At 45.5% G+C, this 27368-nt stretch overlaps 1 protein-coding gene across 1 annotated transcript in view; it reads right to left on the bottom strand.

The window, feature by feature from the left end:
• Positions 1-305: 305 nt before the first annotated feature.
• Positions 306-27368, bottom strand: part of LOC118960365 (centlein) — a 135772-nt gene continuing 108709 nt past the window's right edge. The window contains exons 25-28 of the mRNA XM_090210302.1: positions 27095-27280; positions 23094-23291; positions 18313-18390; positions 306-1369 (exon numbers count right to left, since the gene is read on the bottom strand). Coding sequence (XP_090066428.1) covers positions 1259-1369; positions 18313-18390; positions 23094-23291; positions 27095-27280 — 573 coding nt within the window. The 3' untranslated portion in view covers positions 306-1258. The remainder of the gene's footprint in view (positions 1370-18312; positions 18391-23093; positions 23292-27094; positions 27281-27368) is intronic.

The following is a 27368-nucleotide window of genomic DNA, read 5'->3' as shown; positions in this document are numbered from 1 at the left end:
GTGGTAAATCCATTCTGTGTGTGCTGTTCTATGCTTCCCGTTCTTAAGTTGTGTTTTTGTGTATTTTCCTTTGGGTTTTCTACATTACAGCTTTAAACAACTGAAAATACTATATTGTTGGTTATAGAAAATATATTTCACAGCGGTTTAGATGGTACAATGATTCTCTACACTATACTATCTTATTTTGTTACATAAACTGACATTAGGAAAACGATTTGAGTTTTAGCAATCAGGAAATGGTGGAGAGATTTCTGCACAGTGCAACTTTAATGTGACAGATCCATAATCTTGACTCCATAGTGTAAAAATAAAACAACTGGCAACGCACTTTTATTTCAATTCAGTTTCAATCAATTAACAATATAACATAATTACCTATTGCAAAATACCGTATGAAGTGAACACACAAATGTCTAGTAGTATCCTGAAATAAAACACATTTCAGAATATACCTAGACATGACAAACAAAACACACAAAATGTATATTTTATGCTATCATTCACGTTAAGAGCATTTGGTCACTGAAACGTGAATGGAACAATGGAATCCAACCGGTCCAAATGGGACATGGAATGCATGTGTCGGGTTTGAGTCCAGTATATCCTAAGAGGAGAGAGAGTATGTCTGCTTCTTACTTTAAGAGGATACTTTTTCTTTCGTTGAGTCTGCACTGTTGGGTCAGGTCCCACTCCGAGCACCCTGGGGGGTCCTTGAGATCCACAATAAATTACTGAAAATATCAAAATAAAAAAAAACATAACAAATCATGTCTAACTTGAAGTAAAAACGTAAGCATAATGTTATCATCACCTCAGGATGGCGTTTGGAGTAGAGAGAGAAAGAGATAGAGAGCGTTTGTCTCTGTACTGTAAATTAGCCTGACGCTAAAGGGCCCTGTCTCGCAGATGGAGCGCGCTAACCACTAACGCAGATGTTGGGGGCTCATTTACAAAGGCTGGGCCCCGGCACGGCACTAGACCGCTGCGTGAGCGAGTGGCTCGGAGTGAGTCGACAGCGCTTTTCTCGTAAATATTTGTTCTGGAAGTGCGGCGTGGAGGCAACTTCATACACGTGCGCGCTCACGCACACGCACACACACACACACACAGAGCAACTTCAGGTCGACTTGGCCAACTCAGCCCCCGCTGAGAAAGAAAGGCCTGGGCACGAAGGAGGGATGGAGAGAGAAGAGGAGGAGGAGAGTGAGAGGATGACAGTTTTTCCCAGCCGCAGCCCTCAGCCCCGGAGTGGGAGTCAGGCGATTTCGCTGACTGGTGTTGTGAGCGCGGCCAGCGCTTCTGTCAGCACTTTCCTCTCCTTCATCTTCACACACAGCACCTCCATTAGGAGAGCAGCAGAGGGGATCTGTGGAGGGGGAGGGGAGAGGGGAGAGAAAGAAGACAGAAAAAACACAGAACAGTTAAAGTGTGCTTTTTGACACTTGGCATCTTTTCAGAGGGCAGGTTTGTTATTATTGTGGTACAGTATTGAGAGGAGAGAGGGGCAGTAGAGAGAGAGGTTGGGCTTGAAAGGGGCAGTAGAGAGAGAGGTTGGGCCTGAGAGGGGCAGTAGCGAGAGGTGGGCCTTGAGAGGGGCAGTAGAGAGAGAGGTTGGGCCTGAGAGGGGCAGTAGAGAGAGAGGTTGGGCCTGAAAGGGGCAGTAGAGAGAGAGGTTGGGCATGAGAGGGGCAGTAGAGAGAGAGGTTGGGCCTGAGAGGGGCAGTAGAGAGAGGTTGGGCCTGAAAGGGGCAGTAGAGAGAGAGGTTGGGCATGAGAGAGGCAGTAGAGAGAGAGGTTGGGCCTGAGAGGGGCAGTAGAGAGAGAGGTTGGGCCTGAGAGGGGCAGTAGAGAGAGAGGTTGGGCCTGAGAGGGGCAGTAGAGAGAGAGGTTGGGCCTGAGAGGGGCAGTAGAGAGAGGGGTTGGTCCTGAGAGGGGCAGTAGAGAGAGAGGTTGGGCCTGAGAGGGGCAGTAGAGAGAGAGGTTGGGCCTGAGAGGGGCAGTAGAGAGAGAGGTTGGGCCTGAGAGGGGCAGTAGAGAGAGAGGTTGGGCCTGAGAGGGGCAGTAGAGAGAGAGGTTGGGCCTGAGAGGGGCAGTAGAGAGAGAGGTTGGGCCTGAGAGGGGCAGTAGAGAGAGGGGTTGGTCCGTGTTTAGTGTGTTCCACAAAGCATTTCTTAAAAACAGATTACTTCGCAATAATGAAAAAGGAACAGCTGAGCACTTTGTTAATTTAGGATGTCCTGAGGTACAATATACATACAAAAGTATGTGGACACCCCTTCAAATTAGTGGATTTGGCTATTCCAGCCACACCTGTTGCTGACGGTGTATAAAATCGAGCACACCGCCATGCAATCTCCATAGACAAACACTGGCAGTAAAATGGTCTGTACTGAAGAGCTCTGTGACTTTCAACGTGGCAACATCATATGATGCCACCTTTGCAACAAGGAAATAATAAAAGGAATAATGGTCTGGGGCTGTTTTTCATGGTTCGGGCCCCTTAGTTCCAGTGAAGGGAAATCTTACGCTACAGCATACAATGACAATGGCAACAGTTTGGGGAGGCCCTTTCCTGTTTCAGTATGACAATGCCCCCGTGCACAAAGCAAGTTCCATACAGAAATGGTTTGTCGAGATCGGTGTGGAAGAACTTGACTGGCCTGCACAGAGCCCTGACCTCAACCCCATTGGCCTAATCACCCAAAATCAGCACATATCCTCACTAATGCGCTTGTGGCTGAATGGAAGCAAGTCCCCGCAGCAATGTTCCAACATCTAGTGGAAAGCCTTCCAAGAAGAGTGGAGGCTGTTATAGCAGCAAAAGGGGGGAGGGGGGGGAACTCCATATTAATGCCCATGATTTTGAAATGAGATGTTGGATGAGCAGGTTTCCATATACTTATGGTTCTGTAATGTACATACTGGTGTTCTGCTAGTCAGCATGCTCTCTGAGTGAACGTTCAGTGTTGTATAAGAAAGGAGAGGAGGACACTCTAGACTAATGAGAGTTGCACTCAGTGTTAAAGTTGAGAGGAATAGTTTGGGTTTCTCTCACTGTGTATGTGTGTGTGGTTTCCTTGCTGCAGGCGAGGGAGAGAGAGAGGGGGCAGTCTTAACCTCTGCGCCTCGGCTAATTTTGTTTTTCCTCTTGCCTCTCAAAACTGACACAAGGACTTTATGGAAATCAGGCCCTGGCGATCAAAGGCAGATATACCACACATACATATTCACATGAACTCTGTGCATCCACTCTGAAACGCTGGGAAACCTACTCATTCCTGTAGTGGGGTTTTAAAGTCTCGCTGTGGCCAGGTTTCAGTAGTACTGGACTGAAGCTGGCTTAGCTCTGAAACTCATAAAACGTTGTATTATGCTTTAATCATAGAACATATCTCCATAACATATGTAAACCAGATCAGCACTAAGTACTGGAGCTTAAAGGTTCTCTTCATGCTCAGATCTCGAAAGTGAATTGAAGTGGCTTACTGGAGGAATTGTACAAAGTTAAACATTCAGGATGTTTATTTAGCTCTTTCTTTATTTCTCTGTCTGTCTGTCTGTCTCTGTCACGCACACACGCACTGCTGAGACACCTCTCTGTTCCTCGGAGTCTCCTCTACCACTGCTGAGACCTCTCTGTTCCTCGGAGTCTCCTCTACCACTGCTGAGACACCTCTCTGTTCCTCTGAGTCTCCTCTACCACTGCTGAGACACCTCTCTGTTCCTCTGAGTCTCCTCTACCACTGCTGAGACACCTCTCTGTTCCTCTGAGTCTCCTCTACCACTGCTGAGACACCTCTCTGTTCCTCTGAGTCTCCTCTACCACTGCTGAGACACCTCTCTGTTCCTCGGAGTCTCCTCTACCACTGCTGAGACACCTCTCTGTTCCTCTGAGTCTCCTCTACCACTGCTGAGACACCTCTCTGTTCCTCTGAGTCTCCTCTACCACTGCTGAGACACCTCTCTGTTCCTCGGAGTCTCCTCTACCACTGCTGAGACACCTCTCTGTTCCTCTGAGTCTCCTCTACCACTGCTGAGACACCTCTCTGTTCCGCTGAGTCTCCTCTACCACTGCTGAGACACCTCTCTGTTCCTCTGAGTCTCCTCTACCACTGCTGAGACACCTCTCTGTTCCTCTGAGTCTCCTCTACCACTGCTGAGACACCGCTCTGTTCCTCGGAGTCTCCTCTACCACTGCTGAGACACCTCTCTGTTCCTCGGAGTCTCCTCTACCACTGCTGAGACACCTCTCTGTTCCTCTGAGTCTCTTCTACCACTGCTGAGACACCTCTCTGTTCCTCTGAGTCTCTTCTACCACTGCTGAGACACCTCTCTGTTCCTCTGAGTCTCCTCTACCACTGCTGAGACACCTCTCTGTTTCTCTGAGTCTCTTCTACCACTGCTGAGACACCGCTCTGTTCCTCTCTGCAGAGACAACACTACACACCCAATCACAGCTCAGCTCCTCACCACTGCTCTAATCAGCTAACTACAGTACACGTACAGCCACTAACTAAGCAAACAAACAACTACACAGTCAAATACAGTATAAAGAGATGCCACAGCACAGGGCTATGGGAGAGGAGACCGACAGGGTCATAATGATGATAATAATAATATATGTTATTTAGCAGATGCTTTTTATCCAAAGAGACTTACAGTCATGCGTGTTTACATTTGATGTATGGGTGGTCCTGGAATTCTGGCATTGCAAGGACCATGCTCTACCAACTGAGTTACAGAGGACCACATAATGATAATTATGATTGATATGGCTAAATAAAGGTAAACATACTGATTGAGAAGTGTACCTCAGTCTATTCTGGTTTAAGTGTGTGTAACTCATAGTCTACATAAACACAACCTTCCTTGTTCACAGAGGTGACCTATCTGGTTTGCATGCTGTGTGTATTCTGGCAAAAGGGCCTCTGTTCTTCTGCACGGAGCGTTTTCTTTTAGTAGCCGTATGGGTTACATTTGTGACAGTCAGTGAGATCAAACACAGAGCTTGCTACCTGGGGCAGGTGAACACACAGGCCCTGGAGCGACACACACACTGTACCCATGTCTCTGCCTGCTCTAATGGCACCAGAGGGACCGCTAGGACCTGTCATTACTATGTAACCGCTGCTTTACAGGGGCCCCGGGCCCTTAGGGCAGATCGCACCTTTTCAGTGGACACCCCCATGAATGTCTTTCAGAACCCCTCCGGGAACCTGTTTTGTTCCTTGTCAGTGACTCTTTGTTAGTTCCACCTTCTGTTTGAGTGGCAATTTTTGGTTTCTTGCTGGGGAACGTACCAAATTGTTAACTAGCAACAACGACTGGGCCCTAAAAGACACCCACCAGAAGAGGCAAACAAAATAAAACCCAAATCAAACTTAAAGTCAGGAAGCAAACCAAAAAGTGGAGCAAAACGAAAACAGGGAACAATGTGACACCAATCGGTGCGCCCAACATGCTAACGTCCATCCCCAAATATAAATGGAAAAACCAAAGCATGTAACACCTTCCCCCTAGCCCCCATCACTATTCAATAGGCCCCGCAGACCAGAGCGATTGTCTGGATATGTTTTCATTAACACGGTCCGGTGTGTTAGCGCTGACGTGCTAAGCTACCCGCGTTGAGTGTGTTGAGATACTGACAAGAGACAATACAAGGTGGCCGGGGGCGCGACGTAAAGGTGGTTTTACCAGACCAATTAAATGACACTGTTACTCCAGTGCCTGGGGCGCCACTGGAGGCGGGGAGCCGTTTGCGGTACAACACCGGGGCTCCCGTTGTGCGTTAGACGCCATTACGTGAAACAACACCTCCCTTAACCGATCGATCATTCACACGCTTTCTGTTCTCCCTCGGAACAGGTTAGCAGGTTTCGAGGGCCCAATTTGTGTGAGGAGAGGTAGACATGCATGGTGTTAGTGTGGAAGTCTAGATAGAAATGGAAAGAGGGAGGGGGACGACAGAGACAAAGGAGCAGGAACAACACATTTTTTATTTGTTGCATTGCAGCAAAGTTCTCTTGCAACAGGGTGATCAAATTAAGATCCTGCATCTGTACCTCTTAGAAATGTGATTGACTGATTGATTGATTTAAAAATGCTTTAGATTCAATGCTTGTTCTCCAGTGCCCTTGCATACACCACTGAAATGGTACAATATGTTCCTGGTACAATATGTTTACCGTCATTTATAAAGCGGCGATAAGACACCTCCAATCTAGGCCACCGCGGGGAAGGGAAGGAGATACTTTACATGATCACAGGGAAACACTTTATGATCTTTGATCTGCTCACTTTTGTTTGAAATTAAAGTTATCAAACGGGGAATAAACAACAAGGAACAAAACAAAAGCACCCAAGACCTACTAAAAAAAGTCTGCATTTGATTATCCCGATAATGAATATGTCACATGCAGATTAAAAAAGACGGGGAAAAAACTCAGGTGAGTAAAAGGAAAAAAATCCCCAAAGTCTATTCTTCTTCTCCTTCTTTCTCCTTGGTAATTACGGTTCTCTCTCTCGTTCTCTCTCTCGTTGCCGTGTTCCTTTCTATTCTCCCCTTTAGGGCCCCGGGAGACTGATATGAAAGGGAATTGGACACTTGGGGCCATAGATACTGTAATTAAAAATCTTTGCCTTATTTTGGAGTTGATATTTAGTTGGGAAACATCATCAGGTCTGTGCAACCTGTGTTATTAGAGCTGACCTAAATACAACCCAGATTAAACGCTTCAGCAACGCTACGGCAGGCCTTTGTTTTTCACTCATTAGGAGTGGAAATGAGGTGATCATCACAGACACAGGTATAAATACATTAAGGTTATATCCACACAAAAGGATGCTGCAACGCTGCTGAAACCCTTTTGTACCTGTTGGCAGAAACATACCGTACTGTTCAGTGTACTGAAGTGTGTAATCCTATCACAAATCAGAAACATACTGTTCAGTATACTGAAGTGTGTAATCCTATCACAAATCAGAAACATACTGTTCAGTATACTGAAGTGTGTAATCCTATCACAAATCAGAAACATACCATACTGTTCACTATACTGAAGTGTGTAATTCTATCACAAATCAGAAACATACCATACTGTTCAGTATACTGAAGTGTGTAATTCTATCACAAATCATGATGACTTGACTGTTATGGTGCTGTTTCACAGTAGTTTGACTTTCTTCAGCAATGAGCCGTCATAACAGGCTAACATTACTCAATGAGACATTATAACAGGCTAACATTACTCAATGAGCCCTCATAACAGGCTAACATTACTCAATGAGACATTATAACAGGCTAACATTATTCAATGAGCCCTCATAACAGGCTAACATTACTCAATGAGCCCTCATAACAGGCTAACATTACTCAATGAGACATAATAACAGGCTAACATTACTCAATGAGCCCTCATAACAGGCTAACATTACTCAATGAGCCCTCATAACAGGCTAACATTACTCAATGAGCCCTCATAACAGGCTAACATTACTCAATGAGACATAATAACAGGCTAACTTTATTTAATGAGACATTATAACAGGCTAACATTACTCAATGAGACATAATAACAGGCTAACATTACTCAATGAGACATAATAACAGGCTAACATTACTCAATGAGACATAACAGGCTAACATTATTCAATGAGACATAATAACAGGTTAACATTAATCAATGAGCCCTCATAACAGGCTAACATTACTCAATGAGCCCTCATAACAGGCTAACATTACTCAATGAGCCCTCATAACAGGCTAACATTACTCAATGAGACATAATAACAGGTTAACGTTAATCAATGAGCCCTCATAACAGGCTAACATTACTCAATGAGACATTATAACAGGCTAACGTTAATCAATGAGCCATAATAACAAGCTAACCGCAGGAGGTTGGTGGCAATTTAATTGGGGAGGATGGGCACGTGGTAACGGCTGGAGCAGAATAGGTGGAAAGGTATCAACAACATCAAACACATGGTTTCCATGGGTTTGATGCCATTCCATTCGCTCCGTTCCAACCATTATTATGAGCCGTCCTCCCCTCAGCAGCCTCCTCTGAGGCTAACATTATCCAATGAGCCATTATAACAGGCTAACATTATCCAACGGGCCATTATAACAGGCTAACATTATCCAATGAGCCATCATATCAGACTAATGTTATCCAATGAGCCATTATAACAGGCTAACATTACCCAATGAGCCATTATAACAGGCTAACATTATCCAATGAGCCATTATAACAGGCTAACATTATCCAATGAGCCATTATAACAGGCTAACATTATCCAATGAGCCCTTATAACAGGCTAACATTATCCAATGAGCCATCTTAACAGGCTAACATTATCCAATGAGCCATTATAACAGGCTAACACTATCCAATGAGCCATTATAACATGCTAACATTATCCAATGAGCCCTTATAACAGGCTAACATTATCCAATGAGCCATCTTAACAGACTAACGTTATCCAATGAGCCATCATAACAGGCTAACATTACTCAATGAGGCCCAAACCCTGTCCAACAGCCAAGCTATATGCTAACTCACTTTAGAATGTCCACTACCAGCATCAATTCACTTCTGTGTGCCTACTTCAACAAAGTCAGCCAGTGTAGAGGAACATTGAGGAAAATAATTAATGAATGCAGTTCCAGAATAATCTTGACTGACCAACTTAAACCAAACTCTATTAGTGTACAGCGTCTTTGTCTGAATAAACTATGTAGCTTGTGATCACAGTAAACACAGAGAGGAAGGTTATAGTCTACTTTGGTCTCTACTCGTCACACAAACCCAGTCGCCCACCTCCCCTAGGGCCCCTTGTCCCCACAATCTCTGCCTTGGCACATTTACAGTACAACGTCTGAGAATCCCCCCCCCCCCTTCACACAGCACAGTCACTGCTGATTTAATTAGCCCAATCATTAAACAAGGCTTAATTAGAGTCCCTTCTTTCTGAAGGAACAACAGTAGCTGGAGATCTGTTCCTTGTCATTACTGCATAATAATTACCAACTGCAGAATAATTGCAGATGATATCCGCCATCCCTATGCCAGCGTTGACAACAAACAAACACGTTTGAGAAGTTGGTAATATTGTTGTTTGGGCATGGTGGTGCTTGACTCAAAAGTTACAATAGTTTTGGTTGAGTATGTAAGTAAGTAGCCTTGCACATGCCTTGGCTTGTGTGAGCTGGAACTGTTCACAGGAGCAGGAGCCTGTTTCTGTAGTGTGAGGCAGCTTGATGTAGAAGTACACACTCTGGACAGGACGCTAGTCTATCTGCTGTGTCTGTAGCATGAGGCAGCTTGATGTACAAGTACACACCCTGGACAGGATGCTAGTCTTTCTCCTGTTTCTGTAGTGTGAGGCAGCTTGATGTACAAGTACACACCCTGGACAGGATGCTAGTCTATCTCCTGTTTCTGTAGTGTGAGGCAGCTTGATGTACAAGTACACACCCTGTACAGGATGCTAGTCTTTCTCCTGTTTCTCTAGCATGAGGCAGCTTGATGTACAAGTACACACCCTGGACAGGATGCTAGTCTATCTCCTGTGTCTGTAGCATGAGGCAGCTTGATGTACAAGTACACACCCTGGACAGGACGCTAGTCTATCTCCTGTGTTTGTAGCATGAGGCAGCTTGATGTACAAGTACACACCCTGGACAGGATGCTAGTCTTTCTCCTGTTTCTGTAGTGTGAGGCAGCTTGATGTACAAGTACACACCCTGGACAGGACGCTAGTCTTTCTCCTGTTTCTGTAGTGTGAGGCAGCTTGATGTACAAGTACACACCCTGTACAGGACGCTAGTCTATCTCCTGTGTTTGTAGCATGAGGCAGCTTGATGTACAAGTACACACCCTGGACAGGACACTAGTCTATCTGCTGTGTCTGTAGCGTGAGGCAGCTTCATGTACAAGTACACACCCTGGACATGACACTAGTCTGGGTCACATGACAGCCTCCACAAACAGCCATGTTTACAGGTAGACTCAGCCATGTTTACAGGTAGACTCAGCCATGTTTACAGGTAGACTCAGCCATGTTTACAGGTAGACTCAGCCATGTTTACAGGTAGACTCAGCCATGTTTACAGGTAGACTCAGCCATGTTTACAGGTAGACTCAGCCATGTTTACAGGTAGACTCAGCCATGTTTACAGGTAGACTCAGCCATGCACAAGTAAACAGGAATATCGGGTCGAATTCCGCAACAACTAGGAGCGTTGAAACGCGAGTCTAAACTTCTCAGCTGTTTTGGTCCCGTAGCGATCACCTTGTAGCAATGTGTGGCACTCCCATGCACATGCGGTAGGTAGCCTAGTGGTTAGAGCGTTGGGCCAGTAACCGAAAGGTTGCTAAATCGAATCCCCGAGCCGACAAGGTTAAAAATCAGTCGTTCTGCCCCTGAACAAGGCGGTATACCCACTGTTCCTAGGCTGTCATTGTAAATAAGAATTTGTTTTTAACGGACTTGCCTAGTTAAATAAAGGTTAAATAAAAAATAAAATGCTCAGATACACTGTGTGAGAGCAAAGTCTTGCATCACGCTCATCTGCAGTGCTGCTCGTGGCAACGTCATATCGCTGAGTCTCAGTTAAAGTAGTGTTGTCTAAGGGCTCTTGATTGAAATACAGGCCCAGATATGTAGAGTACACTACAGTAAAGATATTAAGTTAATCTTCTCTTAATGGACCCTGGGTTGACACAGTGCAGTGCCTATAGCAACCAAACTCCTCCCCCGAGGGTACTGAAGGGTAAATATTACCGCTCAATATCACACCAGCTTCCGCCACCCTCTAGTAAAACTTGAGCGTCCTCCCAATCGGCGGTCGTAAAGGGCAGTGCGCCGACGACTTTTCAAATGTTTTTTTTGGGGGGGGGGGCCTGTCAGGAGGGTTGAGTAGAAGGTTAAAGCTACAGTCTGTGATCTGGGACTCTGTTCAATGGTCATTTCAATTCAACAGGGCTTCTGTTGTGTTGTTTTTCAAATCCCAGAATGTAGCTTTGAAATGAGTGTGAAAGAGGATCTAGGGAGGGACGGGGAGCAGTTCATTATGGGCCAAACAAACTGCAGATTGAAGGCCATATGCGTGTCCCAAATCACACCCTATTCTCTATTTTCAATAGGGCAGTGGCCAAAAGTAGTGCACTAAATAGAGCATATGGTGCTATTTGGGAGGAAGAAGACCATATATGCAGTCATTTCCCCGTGTTCATAAAGCCAGGCCCATTAAACTCAGCTCCAGTCAATAATTAGGATGCCACAAATAAACCAAGGCAATTAAATCAATATGGGCCTGGGCCATTTCAACCCCATTCTCCCTGGGCTGTTGATTGGCTAGACACCCTGTGGCACAGGGCACGTCTTCAGACACTACATCTTCGTACTGTGTTATTCATGGTGGGGTGTAGTGGCTGGTGTGGGTCCGGGGCCCCTGGCTAGTAAATTATTATGAGAGGAGGGGAGCACCAGTGGAGCTGGGTAGGTGTGTGTGTATACAGTAGGAGCCTAAGATGGGGTTCTACTGAGAGATATTGGGCTTTATTTCATGAAAAGCCACCGGGTGGAGAGCAGAGGAGTGAGAGAGAGAGCGGGAGAGAGAAGGAAAGGGAGTGAGAGAGGGGGAAAGAGAGAGAGGGAAAGAGGGGGAGAGAAAGAGAGCGGCAAATAAAGAGAGAGAGAGAGAGAGAGGAGGAAATGAGAAGCAATGTTTTATTTGTCTGTGAGAGGATGTTTACAGTCGTGGCCAAAAGTATTGAGAATGACACAAATATACATTTTCACAATGTCTGCTGCCTCAGTTTGTATGATGACAATTTGCATATACTCCAGAATGTTATGAAGAGTGATCAGATGAATTTCAATTAATTGCAAAGTCCCTCTTTGCCATGCAAATGAACTGAATCCCCCAAAACATTTCCACTGCATTTCAGCCCTGCCACAAAATGACCAGCTGACATCATTGCAGTGATTCTCTCGTTAACACAGGTGTGAGTGTTGACGAGGACAAGGCTGGAGATCACTCTGTCATGCTGATTGAGTTTGAATAACAGACTGGAAGCTTCAAAAGGAGGGTGGTGCTTGGAATCATTGTTCTTCCTCTGTCAACCACTTGCTGCCAGTAAGATTGCACCTAATTCAACCATTTATCGGATCATCAAGAACTTCAAGGAGTGCGGTTCAATTGTTGTGAAGAAGGCTTCAGGCCACCCAAGAAAGTTCAGCAAGCGCCAGGACCGTCTCCTGAAGTTGATTCAGCTGCGGGATCGGGGCACCACCAGTACAGAGCTTGCTCAGGAATGGCAGCAGGCAGATGTGAGTGCATCTGCATGCACAGTGAGGCAACAACTTTTGGAGGATGGCCTGGTGTCAAGAAGGGCAGCAAAGAAGCCACCTCTCTCCAGGAAAAACATCAGGAACAGACTGATATTCTATAAAAGGTACAGGGATTGGACTGCTGAGGAATGGGGTAAAGTCATTTTCTCTGATGAATCCCCTTTCCGATTGTTTGGGGCATCCGGAAAAAAGCTTGTCCGGAGAAGACAAGGTGAGCGCTACCATCAGTCCTGTGTCATGCCAACTGTAAAGCATCCTGAGACCATTCATGTGTGGGGTTGCTTCTCAGCCAAGGGAGTGGGCTCACTCACAATTTTGCCTAAGATCACAGCCATGAATAAAGAATGGTACATCCTCCGAGAGCAACTTCTCCCAACCATCCAGGAACAGTTTGGTGACAAACAATGCATTTTCCAGCATGATGGAGCACCTTGCCATAAGGCAAAAGTGATAACTAAGTGGCTCGGGGAACAAAACATCTATATTTTGGGTCCATGGCCAGGAAACTCCTCAGACCTTAATCCCATTGAGAACCATTGTTGTTGACCCATTGTGGTCAATCCTCAAGAGGCGGGTGAAGAAACAAAAACCCACAAATTCTGACAAACTCCAAGCATTGATTATACAAGAATGGGGCGCATGCCAGGGCGGATTGCAGAGGTCTTGAAAAAGAAGGGTCAACACTGCAAATATTGACTCTTTGCATCAACTTCATGTAATTGTCAATAAAAGCCTTTGACACTTTATGAAATGCTTGAAATATACTTCAGTATTCCACAGTAACATCTGACAAAAATATCTAAAGACACTGAAGCAGCAAACTTTGTGGAAATTAATATTTGTGTCATTCTCAATACTTTTGGCCACAACTGTAGGGCAGTAGCGAGGGGTGACAAGATAATAAAGATCTAGTCTTGTTCAGATAACTAGAACACGTTTCCTAGAAATAACTAAGTGTGCTTGTACTGTAGCTACCAGTAGAGAGTGGTCTTATTAAAGTATTCACATGAACACACTACCAGTAGAGAGATGTCTTATTAAAGTATTCACATGAACACACTACCAGTAGAGAGTGGTCTTATTAAAGTATTCACATGAACACACTACCAGTAGGATGGTCTTATTAAAGTATTCACATGAACACACTACCAGTAGAGAGTGGTCTTATTAAAGTATTCACATGAACACACTACCAGTAGAGAGTGGTCTTATTAAAGTATTCACATGAACACACTACCAGTAGAGAGTGGTCTTATTAAAATATTCACATGAACACACTACCAGTAGAGAGTGGTCTTATTAAAGTATTCACATGAACACACTACCAGTAGAGAGTGGTCTTATTAAAGTATTCACATGAACACACTACCAGTAGAGAGATGTCTTATTAAAGTATTCACACGAACACACTACAAGTAGAGAGATGTCTTATTAAAGTATTCACACGAACACACTACGAGTAGAGAGATGTCTTATTAAAGTATTCACATGAACACACTACCAGTAGGATGGTCTTATTAAAGTATTCACACGAACACACTACGAGTAGAGAGATGTCTTATTAAAGTATTCACACGAACACACTACCAGTAGAGAGTGGTCTTATTAAAGTATTCACACGAACACACTACCAGTAGAGAGTGGCCTTATTAAAGTATTCACATGAACACACTACCAGTAGAGAGTGGTCTTATTAAAGTATTCACATGAACACACTACTAGTAGAGAGATGTCTTATTAAAGTATTCACATGAACACACTACTAGTAGAGAGATGTCTTATTAAAGTATTCACATGAACACACTACCGGTAGGATGGTCTTATTAAAGTATTCACAGCGTTCAAACACCATCACCCATACACAGTACATCAACACTGAAAATACAATAGTTCCACACTCAAAACACACACCTCTTCAATCAATTCCTCACACTCTGTCACACACACACTAAAGTAGCCACTGTGTCAGGGCCTCTCCCTCTGTCCTTGTTATGTTGACGTGTGGCTGGCTGGTGTGGTGTTGACAGTGACAGTGAGCCTGGCGGGGCAGTGGGTGGTGGTGGCTGTGGCCCAGAGCCAGACACAGTAGACAGACGGACAGCCCGGTGACTGATGGTTCTGCTATTGACAGTGCCACTGAGATAATAAAGTGCTGTCCCACAGGCAGCTCCATTAGGGCCTGACAGTGACAGGACTGGGCTGCTGCAGAAGGAGTCAGGACACACACACACACACACACACACACACACCACACACACACACACACACACACACACACAAACACACACACATACAAACTCAACCACCCACCCACCCTCCGACCCACCCACCAAGTGACAGCCAGCCAGCTAAGGACATGGATCTCTCTTTCCTGCCCTCTTTCTCTCTCTCTGTCTATTTCTGTCTCTTCTCCTTTTTAACTGCGGTGACAGGGCAGTGTGGAGGAACAGGGCAGATCATATCCCTGTTAAGGAAGCCTTGTTATTAGTGCGACTGCCACAGGCAGCAGTGTGACAGACAGGCCATAGTGTTCACTGTTTCACATTCTCCTGCTCACTGAGCAACTCAAATGGATGACAGGAAGACAGAACAGTTGTACTGTGGAGACGAGTGCTGCCTGCTTTCTAGAATATTGTCATTTCTATTGATGTACAGTTCAATCGGAAGTTTACATACACCTTCGCCAAATAAATTTAATCTCAGTTTGTCCACAATTCCTGACATTTAATCCTAGTAAAAATGCCCTGTTATAGGTCAGTTATGATCACCACCTTATTTTAAGAATATGAAATGTCAGAATAATAGTAGAGAGAATGATTTATTTCAGCTTTTATTTCTTTCATCACATTCCCAGTGGGTCAGAAGTTTACATACACTCAATTAGTATTTGGTAGCACTGCCTTTAAATTGTTTAACTTGGGTCAAACGTTTCGGGTAGCCTCCCACAAGCTTCCCACAATAAGTTGGGTGAATTTTGGCCCATTCCTCCTGACAGAGCTGGTGTAACTGAGTCAGGTTTGTAGGCCTCCTTGATCGCACACGCCTTTTCAGTTCTGCCCACACATTTTCTATAGGATGAGTACAGGGCTTTGTGATGGCCTTGACTTTATTGTCCTTAATCCATTTTTCACAACTTTGGAAGTATGCTTGGGGTCATCGTCCATTTGGAAGACCCATTTGCGACCAAGCTTTAACTTCCTGACTGATGTCTTGCGATGTTGCTTCAATATATCCCCATAATTTTCTTTCCTCATGATTCCATCTATTTTGTGAAGTGCACCAGTCCCTCCTGCAGCAAAGCACCCCCACAACATGATGCTGCCACCCCCGTACTTCACGGTTGGGATGGTGTTCTTCGGCATGCAAGCCTCCCCCTTTTCCTCCAAACATAACAATGGTTATTAAGGACAAACAGTTATATTTTTGTTTTATCAGACCAGAGGACATTTCTCCAAAAAATACAATCTTTGTCCCCATGTGCAAACCGTAGTCTGGCATTTTTATGGCGGTTTTGGAGCAGTGGCTTCTTCCTTGCTGAGCGGCATTTCAGGTTATGTCGATATAGGTTTTACTGTGGATATAGATACTTTTGTACATGTTTCCTCCAGCTCCTTCACAAGGTCCTTTGCTGTTGTTCTGGGATTGATTTGCACTTTTCGCACCAAAGTACGTTTATCTCTAGGAGACAGAACGCGTCTCCTTCCTGAGCGGTATGACGGCTGCGTGGTCCCATGATGTTTATACTAGCGTACTATTGTTTGTACAGATGAACGTGGTACCTTCAGGCGTTTGGAAATTGCTCCCAAGGATGAACCAGACTTGTGGAGGTCTAGAATTTATTTTCTGAGATCTTGGCTGATTTCTTTTGATTTTCCCATGATGTCAAGCAAAGAGGCACTGAGTTTGAAGGTAGGCCTTGAAATACATTCACAGGTACACCTCCAATTGACTCAAATGATGTCAATTAGCCATGACATAATTTTCTGGAATTTTCCAAGCTGTTTAAATGCACAGTCAACTTAGTGTATGTAAACTTCTGACCCACTGGATTTGTGATACAGTGAATTATAAGTTAAATAATCTGTCTGTAAACAATTGTTGGAAACATGACTTGTGTCATGCACATAGTAGATGTCCTAACCAACTTGACAAAACTATAGTTTATTAACAAGACATTTGTGGAGTGGTTGAAAGACTACTTTTAATGACTCCAACCTAAGTTTATGTAAACTTCCGACTTCAACTGTATCTATTATGTCTTCTTAGTTCTCTAAAGACAACGTGTCAGTGTGTGAAGATAGGATGCACACTGACAAGGAACAACTGCCTGTGGTCTCCACTGTCTGTCTCCACCTTACGAAAATGACATGCACCTGCAGTCACACAGAGAGACAGAGACACAGAAACAAAGACACACAGGCATAGACACAGAGACATATACACAGAAATAGAGACACAAAGACAGAAACACAGATAGAGACAAAGAGACAGACACAGAGACAGAAACAGAGGCACAGAGACAAAGAGAGACAGACAGGGACACAGAAAGAGAGACAGGGACACAGACACAGAGATAGAGAAACTGAGATAGAGACACAGAGACAGAGACACACAGAAACAAAGACAGAGACATATGCTGTAGAGTACAGTACACACCACTAGCACAACTAAGCACAGTCACAGTCGGCTTCCTTTTTCTAAAATCTCACCTGCCAACAAACTCCCCTTGATGTTTGTGTGTCCCTCTAGAGATACTGTGAGTTTATTAAGCCAGGCACACAGAGAGAGAGAGAGAGAGAGAGAGAGAGAGAGAGAGAGAGAGAGAGAGAGAGAGAGAGAGAGAGAGAGAGAGAGAGAGAGAGAGAGAGAGAGAGAGAGAGAGAGAGAGAGAGAGAGAGAGAGAGAGAGAGAGAGAGAGAGAGAGAGAGAGAGAGAGAGAGAGAGAGAGAGAGAGAGAGAGAGAGAGAGAGAGAGAGAGAGAGAGAAGACTTGAAAGGGGATGGATATAAAAAGTCTGGCGTGAGAGAGCGAGGGATAGAAAAAAAAGAGATAGAGAGAGAAGGGGGGGGGGTCACCACGGCAGTGTCTGTGGCCCCCTCCGGGACCCGGGGGCTAGTCTCAGCTTTGTCATCCCCCTCTCCTCCCTCTCTCTCTCCTCTGCCCGCGGAAAACGTCGATAGCAGCCTGCCGGTGGACCGTCTCTGGTGGACGCTCGCTCATTCTCCCGGCATCGACAGCAACGCCAAATCAATATTTAGTTCCCCACTAACAAGCTGCCTTGGGGTCTGAGCCAGAGAGAGCGAGAGTGAGAAAAAGATGGGGGGGATAAAGAGATCGGGGGGGGGGGGGGGGGGGAGAGAGTGCGAAAGAAAGCGAGAGTGCGAGAGAGACAATGAGAGAGCAAGAGAGAAAGGAAGGGGAGGAATGCAGGAGGACAGTGGTGCAGTGGGGGCCTGAGAGCAGTCCGGATGGAGGGGAAAACATGGATTGAGTGGAGCCAGTGTGTGTCTGTGAGGGGAGGTGAAAAGGTCAGAGGAAGAGCCGGTGTGTGTCGTGGTGAGGAGGCGACGCATGAGTGCCTGCAGCGCGAATTGACATGGACACGGACACACACACTCAATCTGAACCGGATCACACAGAGCTGACGGCACATACACACAGACAAGTGTTTGTACACAACTCACACAGTCTTTTCTTCTCTCTATTGTAACTAGTTCATTCTTGATTTAGACAAACATTTGTTGGTTCATCTCTATGCGAGACCACAATGGCTGAACTCTATCAGTACCAGTGATGTGGTGGAAAATCAAATCGGTGGGTAAGCTCTGATCACCGTTCGCGGTGAGTAAAGTAACACTCTTCATACCCTGAAGGGGTGTGTTTACCCTCCACTACTGATCCTAACTACTGTAGATAATACTAAAAACACTAGCAGACTTGAAACCAGACCTGCTGTTGGAGGATCTTCATGACCTGGTCCAGCCACTCCTGGTCTCTCCTGCTGTCTGCTGCCACATCATCCTCCTCCTGCAGAGACACACAACAACCACCAAAGATGAACAAATAATAATAATAATAATGATATATGCCATTTAGTAGAAGCTTTTATCCAAAGCAACTTACAGTCATGCGTGCATACAATTTAAGTATGGGTGGGCCCAGCGGGAATCAACCCACAACCATTTGGCCATGTTCTACAACTGAGCCTCACAGGGCGACTCGTCTCTGTACAACCAGAAAATCACTAAATTTAAGGCAATTTCACTTCAACGCAGATACAAAAATAAAGGCTGAGGTGAGTTCAGAAAATGAAGCATTCATTCATTCATTCATGAAAAATAAGAGAAAAGAAGGAGTCAGCGTGATGAGCCAAGCAAAGCCCCCTGCCAAACCCTCCCCTAACCCGAACGGCCCTGGGACAATTGTGCACCGGCGGATGGGTGAACCCCAGACTGTAGTGGCACCTCAGCACTGCGATGCCTTAGACCGCTGCTCCACTCAGGGTCAGTCTTTATTAAAGAGACACCAGCGTGCAGATAGTGCAACCTTGTTACTGCTAATGAGCCTCCCTGGCTCTCCTAACCCCTAGACGGATGGGGATGGTGGGCCTCCCTGGCTCTCCTATCCTCTAGACGGATGGGGATGGTGGGCCTCCCTGGCTCCCCTAGACGGATGGGGATGGTGGGCCTCCCCGGCTCCCCTAGACGGATGGGGATGGTGGGCCTCCCCGGCTCCTCCAGACGGATGGGGATGGTGGGCCTCCCTGGCTCCCCCAGACGGATGGGGATGGTGGGCCTCCCCGGCTCCCCCAGACTGATGGGGATGGTGGGCCTCCCTGGCTCCCCTAGACGGATGGGGATGGTGGGCCTCCCTGGCTCCCCTAGACAGATGGGGACGGTGGGCCTCCCTGGCTCCCCTAGACAGATGGGGACGGTGGGCCTCCCTGGCTCCCCTAGACGGATGGGGACGGTGGGCCTCCCCGGCTCCCCTAGACGGATGGGGACGGTGGGCCTCCCTGGCTCCCCTAGACGGATGGGGACGGTGGGCCTGGTGGTAGCGTTAGCGCACAGCTAATTTCCATGTCTTCAGAGACCCTCATTAGTGTGACTGGAGAGGGAGGGAGCAAGGGAGGGAGGGAGGGAGGGAGGGAGGGAGGGAGGGAGGGTGGGAAGGAAGGAAGGAAAAGGGACTAGGTAGAGGCAGAGACAGGTAGTGAGACAGGCAGAGCGAAAGAGAGCGATAGAATGAGAGAGAGCGATAGAATGAGAGCGAGCGATAGAATGAGAGCGAGCGATAAAATGAGAGCGAGGTGAGATGTGGGCTTGCTTGGTGGTGGGCTCCTCATCACCCCTGCCTCCCACGGAGGTGAGAAGGGTGTGTATGTGTGTGGCCCCTCAGAGGATGCATAACAATACACTGACCCTTCGTCTCTCATTAGGGGCCCTGTTGGAAAACAAACTGGCCTGGCAATTATGTCCTTATTACAGACGCATCATTAAGTCCACAACAAGCTGCTGCCGCCAAAGGAGAAGGAGCTGATCACTACTGCCACTCTCTTACTGCCTGTCTACCGCTGGATGGAGTGGCAGGGAGAGAGTATGCTGAGGCTGAGAGTGTGCTAGTGTGTGTGTATTACTTTTATTTTTAATTCTATTTGTTTTATTTAGGTATATTATTTCTTTAGTAATTTGGATATATTTTTTTCTTAATTTATTATGTTATTTGTCCATTTTATGTATTATTTGTTTATATGTAAAAAAAAATAAAAAAATAAAAAATTAGATTTTTTAATAGTTCTTAAAAACAATGTTTTGACTGCATTATTGGTTAGTAAGGATTTCACTGTTGTATTCGGAGCATGTTGCAAATAGCATTTGATTTGTGTGTGTTTGAGTGTGTAGGGCCGTGGCAACACAAAGGGTTTTTCCCACAACCACCCTCAGTAACAGTACAAGGTACAGTATAGCAGAACAACTCCTCCTCTCAAACTGAGAGAACCACACTGCTGCCCCTATTCCACTCTGTCTGAATCTTTCAGTCACAGAAACAAACATCTCAACATCAACATTTGACTCTGTAAAATAACTGGTGGAAAACTCTCTGTTACTAAGTAAGCAGTAGGTGGATTCCAACCTGGACAGATTAAAACACGTCTGGTTTCCTAGTAACTTCCAGTTGCATAAAGATCTACACAGACACACAATTACTGTTCCCCCTTGTCCTTCCATGGTTCCTGGGGGATTTTCAATTAGCAAGACACAGTGACTGGCTCCTCTCCTCTCCTCTCCTCTCCTCTCCTCTCCCAAAACACACACACACACACACACACACACACACACACACACACACACACACACACCCTTCCAGTGACAGACCACTTACCCGTTCTCCAGTGGGTCCCTGAGCACCCGACAGCGCCGTGATCCACGGACGAGCAATTAACACCAACAGACACACACACGCCGTTGACCGGGCGGAATGCCATTAGCCGCCATTAACGCACACCCTGAGCAAAGCTCACCTCACACACACTTCACGGTCATTAAGCTCTGATAAGTTGGAACATTTCTTCAAACATATCTAGGCCCTGTCATTCCAGGGTAGGTGGTGCCTGATTCCTGGCTGGCATACACTCTCACATCCTGTGATGAAGACAGGAAGTTGATTGTAACGCTGTGTCGGTTAATTGACGACAAGGGAGAAGAGCGAGAGAAGGAGTGATCTATGGGGAGGAAGTGGAGACGTACTGTAGTTAGAGCTTGTGTTCATGAAACAAAGGGTCCTTCTTGAACAAGAAAAGCCATGAGCCAAATCACTTTTATAGCGAGTAAGAGTGTGAGATGTTCAATATTGTGGCGTTTTCTTCTTCTCTTGAATAAGAGATAGTTGTACCCTAGCCTGGTTCCATTCTGTTATGTACGTAGACATGTTTTCTAGAATTGTCTTCCTATACATAAAGCTAGTGTTTCCCCTATATGCATTTAGGGGATCGTGGACGCCACTGCAAAACAATTTGAATATACTGTATATATAATGTAGATAGATGTATGTCAGATGTTTGCCCCAGGAAGACCCCAGAAAGAACAAGCCCCACACCCCCCATTCCATAACTCTGATAAATCCCAAACACACTAGACCACCACGTTATGTTACAGCCTTACTCTAAAATTGATTAAATTGTTTTTTTCTCTCCCCCTCATCAATCTACACACAATACCCCACAAAGCAAAAACAGATTTTTAGAAATGTTTGCAAATGTATTAAATATAAGAAAAATCACATTTACATAAGTATTCAGACCCTTTGCTCAGTACTTTGTTGAAGCACCTTTGGCAGCGAATACAGCCTTGAGTCTTCTTGGGTATGACGCTACGAGGTTGGCACACCTGTATTTGGCAAGTTTCACCCATTCTTCTCTGCTTCACCATAGGGATGGTGCCAGGTTTCCTCCAGGCCAAAGAGTTCAATCTTGGTTTCATCCGACCAGAGAATCTTGATTCTCATGGTCTGAGAGTCTTTAGGCAAACTTCAAGCGGGCTGTGATGTGCCTTTTACTGAGGAGTGGCTTCCGTCTGGGCACTCTACCATAAAGGCCTGATTGGTGGAGTGCTGCAGAGATGGTTGCCCTTCTGGAAGGTTCTCCACAGAGGAACTCCACAGAGGAACTCTGGAGCTCTGTCAGAGTGACCATCGGATTCTTGGTCACCTCCCTGACCAAGGCCCTTCTCCCCCGATTGCTCAGTTTGAACGGGCGGCCAGATCTAGGAAGAGTCTTGGTGGTTCCAAACTTCTTCCATTTAGGAATGATGGAGGCCATTGTGTTCTTGGGGACCTTCAATGCTGCTGAAATTTTGGGGTACACTTCCCCAGATCTGTGCCTCGACACAATCCTGTGTCAGAGCTCTACGGACAATTCCTTCTACCTCATGACTTGGTTTTTGCTCTGACATGGACTGTCAACTGTGGGACCTTATATAGACAGATGTGTGCCTTTCCGAATCATGTCCAATCTATTGAATTTACCACAGGTGAACTCCAAATCAAGTTGTAGAAACATCTCAAGGATGATCAATGAAAACAGGATGCACCTGAGCTCAATCTTGAGGGTCTGAATACTTCTGTAAATAAAAACCTGTTTTGGCTTTGTCATTATGGGGTATTGTGTGTAGAGTGATGAGGAAAATGTTTTATTTCATCCATTTTTGAATAAGGCTGTAATATAACAAAATGTGGAAAAGGTCAAGGGGTCTGAATACTTTCCGAATGCACTGTATCACCTCCCTAAGAGTCCATGATGCCTACTCCCCCATACTTATCCATTCAACGACTAGAAAGGTCATATAGCTACATTTACCATAGCACTCTGTTACATGAGACTGAAATATTTTTAAATCTGAGCTCCTAGAGTGTGCGGCTCTCCTTCATTTTTAAAAAGTGTTCCACTGCGCTAGCCAGCACCTCGCCTAAATAGGTGTGCGTTTCTTTCGCCTCTACATGAGACTGAACCGACACAGAGGCCAAGTGCCAGTTAGATTCCTCTGACTGAACTGGGACTTCAATACAAGTCAACGGTCTTTCCATGTTTTCCTATCAGTGACGGTAACCTATACTTGTATCTGTTCCCACTGGGTCATTGTGAAGGTGGTAGAATACATCTATTAACAACTGATACAGGGTCAGATATTACATCTATCCCGCAGTGACTATTTTATGGATTCATGATCCTGTACCTCATCGGTGTCCAGCATTTCAGCCAGGTCCATCTCGGTCATGTTGAGGATGGACGCAGCAATGGACTGGGCCTTGACCATGGACTGCTTGGACAGCCCTCCGGCACCTTCTGCCTTCTTCTTCTCCGCCATCTTCCTGTTCTTCCTCAGCTGCGATTTGGCGTCCTGCACCTCGCGGAGAGTTTCGCTTGCCAGAGCCTGAGAGGAAGAACATGTAGAAAGGGTGATGAAACTAGAGAAAGCGAGAGAGACGGATACAGATGTAGCATCTAAATTTGAGCCAGTTTTCTACAGCAGGGAAAAAAAAGTCCTGCAACAACAGGAAATGTGACTTATTATGTGTATTATAATTTATGGACATTTTTTGTAAGGGAAAAGTGGAAATTACAGACTTCAGAAGCCTTTTTAAACTTTAAATACACCACAAGTTCAACATTTCCTGCATTGTTGAAAAGTTCTCCTGCAACAGGGTGATCAAATTAAGACCCTACACCTGTATAAATGATGAATAAATTAAACCTATCAAGACAAGAGCCGAGGGCGTCAGCAGCAATATTGAGTTTGACACTGAAATTCTCTGGTTCGTTCGCTCATTCTCCGTATAGGAGTTTAGTACCTGAGAAGGTTTCCGAGTTATCCGACCAATTGAATGGCACCGTGATGACGGACACAGAGGGTGTCTACGCATCTTGGATATCAACAATAGGTTTTATCTCCGTTAAATCTCCTCAGAATTGACGCGGACCGAATCACGCATGGGAAAGATGCTACCTTTGATTTATTTGCTTTTGAATGGGCTCACCATACAACTAACCAATACAACGGCATAGCAGTGTAAATAATTGAGCAATGAGGTGCATTTAAAATGTTGCCCGAGATAGTGTGTGTGTGTGTGTGTGTGAAACCTCATTGGTCTTCGGGCACCTCAGAGGCCTGAATCCACTAAATGGCAGTTGGCTCTAAATACAAAGAGAGCGAGACAATTAAATGTCAAAGCTGCCACTGTACATGAGAAAGTCAATAACCCAAAACTCCCCTTTGCTTCATTTTGAGCTTATTGATCGATGCAATAATCTTCTGTATCATTCCCCTGTAAGCTCGCCTGAAAAGCTGACCTTGGAATGGACGGTCAGCCGAGAGATGGGCTAGGTAGCATGAGACCGCTTTTCAAGCACACACACACAAAACATACACAAGGGAAGCTGCACACATACAGAAACAGGCGTACACACACACACACACACACACACGTACCCCCCCCCCCCATATTCTGTGTACATAACCCAGGATAATCATAAACAGACATACAGTAGATGTCTCCATTGCTTTAGTTTCTTTCGGGCGTGTGAAATAAAAGTACTTTAAGAAGTACTTAGTTGAGGCTCTGCTAGATTTCATAAGGGAGAGCTCAGAGAGTTGGTGGGGAGAGTTATCGTTGACAGACAGTTCGTGGACGGAGCCGATGGATGGTATTAGATAGACTATTAGTAAAATAAATCAAATGTAAATGCATTGAAGCTCAGACAAAAACACAAATGCGCTGATTATGAATATGACTAAACAGACTAGGATATTCTGTAGGGTTTCTCTGTACATTCTATAAAGTATTTATACTTTTCTTACACAGCCCTTAGCCGTGGTATATTGGCCATATACCACACACCCTGAGGTGCATTATTGCTATTATAAACTGGTTACCAACGTAATTAGAGCAGTAAAAATAAATGTTTTGTCATACCCGTGGTATACGGTCTGATATACCACAGCTATCTTCATTTTCCTGATAGACCAAACTGGCTTTAGTCTCCTTAAGTGTGCCGAGACTGTGTCCTGGAGGAATACACAGCTCATTAAGAAACTGCCAGAGATCCTATTATTTTATTTACAGCCCTAATAGATATTTACTGTCGCTAGTCAAGGGTTACAATCAATTGACCCAAACCCTGAATGTGTGAAATAATCCGGAAAGAGATTAAGGGGTGAATTCATCACTCATTTTGAGCCCTGGGAGAGAGGGAGAAAGAGAGGGAGAAAGAGAGGGAGAAAAATAATCTGTGTGTGTGTGTATATATGAAAGTGAGACCAATTGTATCTCACACTATTTTGTGTGTGTGTGTGTGTGCGTGTGTGTGTGTGTGTGTGTGTACATCGAGTCAGTCGCACACAGATCTTACCCTGACAAACCTAGTATTACAATCACCGTAGCCAGAGGGCCAATTTAGACAGCAGAGGCTTACAACATGGAGATCAACTGAGCAGGGAAACACTGTCCTTCTCTAATAACTACCCCCATTCGTTTAGATCACTCTCACTAGATCACGCACTCAAAAGAACTGTCTGGGAGGACTGAGAAAATGGCCGTTTGAAAACACACAGACAGGGATGGTAAAGGACAGTAGACCACAATATGTGGTTGAGTGAATTCAGACACATCTCTAGTGTGAACATGGCACCTTCATAGATATATACTGACATAGGCTATTACTGTTCTATTTAACTGTGTCCAGTACCAATACTTTCCAAGTATATTTCCAAATACATTCCAATATTCAACTACTTGTACTTTCAAATCAAACATTGCTGAATACTTACTTCTAAAGTAAGCGAAAGTACTTTAAATAATTGAAATAGTATTTGAACCCAAATCTGGTGTCCACCTTTGTGTCTGAGCCTAAGCCGGTGAGTGTAGGCAGCCAGTCCAGGGCCACTGTTTAGTGTTTAGCACATGAACAGAGGTGGAACATGGCCTGAGGCTGGTAGAGAGGTGTAGAGGAGCCCGGGGTCCAACCAAACAGAGTACACAACAGAAGAAGGCCCCAGAAGCTCTGGACACTGATCAATACATGACAGCAGTAAATCTCCTCTGGATGGCAGGTCAGCCAATCAAAAGGCCTCGTGGTCTTATCAGGGATCATAAAAAGGATTGGAGAAACATAGAATGATGGGAATGATTTGAATGATGTGAATGCTCAACAACAGTGGCCCAGACATTCAGACAACTCAGCCCTAGTGTTCTGGGAACAAGGAAGGAAAGGGCTCACTAGTAAAGATAGGATACAGTATGATGTTGCTAGGGGAGAAAAGAGGGAGTGGGGGTAGAGAAGAGGGCAGGAAAGGAAGGTAGGGAGGGAGAGAGAGAGATGGGCAACCTCTTATTAAAAACTTCCTGACAACAGTTTGCTCAGTTTATTTTGACCAGTGAAACAAATGTCTTGAGGGAGAACAAAGAGCTGGTGATGACCACAATGGTATCCATGTTGTCTCCTGGACTAGTTCAGAGGGAGGGGATACCATCGCAGTCTCTCTCAAGCCCCTCCCCCTCAACACTGCAGTCAGAAATGATGGGCAGGTGTCACGGCGACGGTGTGATTGACAGGTTCTTTATCAGGCCCTGGCAGACACACCACTAGAAAGGCAGTTGGATTAGAACTGGGACCAGGCCAGACCTGGCCTCCAATCCCACTGTGTGCAGACACACACTGGCAGGGCCTTCACCCCCCATTATGCCCTCCACTGGCACAGACTAAGCACTCAGCCCTGGCGTCACCCAATGTCATGACTCAATTTGATGGTCGGATTAAAGACTGATTCAGAGGCAATTATGTTAATGAATTTAGAATAAGAGATGTCATATTACAACGGTTATTAGGTCTTTGTGTGAAGAGAACATGCCATGGCAGCAAGGCTAATTAGCAGTCCCTCGTCTGACTGGCATATCACAACCCTAATACGGTTATATTAGGAATAACTAGGCTAATCTCAGACCGGGATTGTCAAACTGGGTCATGTTCATTAGGCACCAAATGGAAGAAAACTTACTGAAACGCGGAGGGGGCTGGTTATTTCAATTTTATTTGAAATCTACGGTGTGCCCCGACTGAACACGACCCTGGTATGTCCATGTCTTTGACAGTGACCACCGACCCCTGTGCTGTGCTGTGTCTGCCACCCAGTACAATTGACCTCTGCCCTCTAACCCATGCCTGTCCCAAATCAAGTACCTTAGTGAAGGCTTGTAGCTGCTCCAGCTGTGTGTGGGCCAGGCCCAGTCGTCTGTGCAGGGCCTCCAGGGCCACGGTGCTCTGCTGGGCCAGACCCTCCATCTGACGGGATGCTGTCTGCTCCAGCTCAGCCTGGGCCCGCTCACTGGCCCTCACACGGGCCTGCAGGGCCTCCACACACTGCTCCTACAAGGAGGGAGAGAGAAGGATATCAGATTTCCATTCATGCTGTTCACTCTTACACTGAAAATTGAACAGCAATTGTCTATCAATG

The sequence above is a fragment of the Oncorhynchus mykiss genome, chromosome 19 (genome assembly GCF_057628025.1).
Source record: "Oncorhynchus mykiss isolate SJ-2025 chromosome 19, ASM5762802v1, whole genome shotgun sequence".
Classification (NCBI taxonomy): Eukaryota; Metazoa; Chordata; class Actinopteri; order Salmoniformes; family Salmonidae; genus Oncorhynchus; species Oncorhynchus mykiss.
This window is presented reverse-complemented; position numbering and strand designations above follow the sequence as displayed.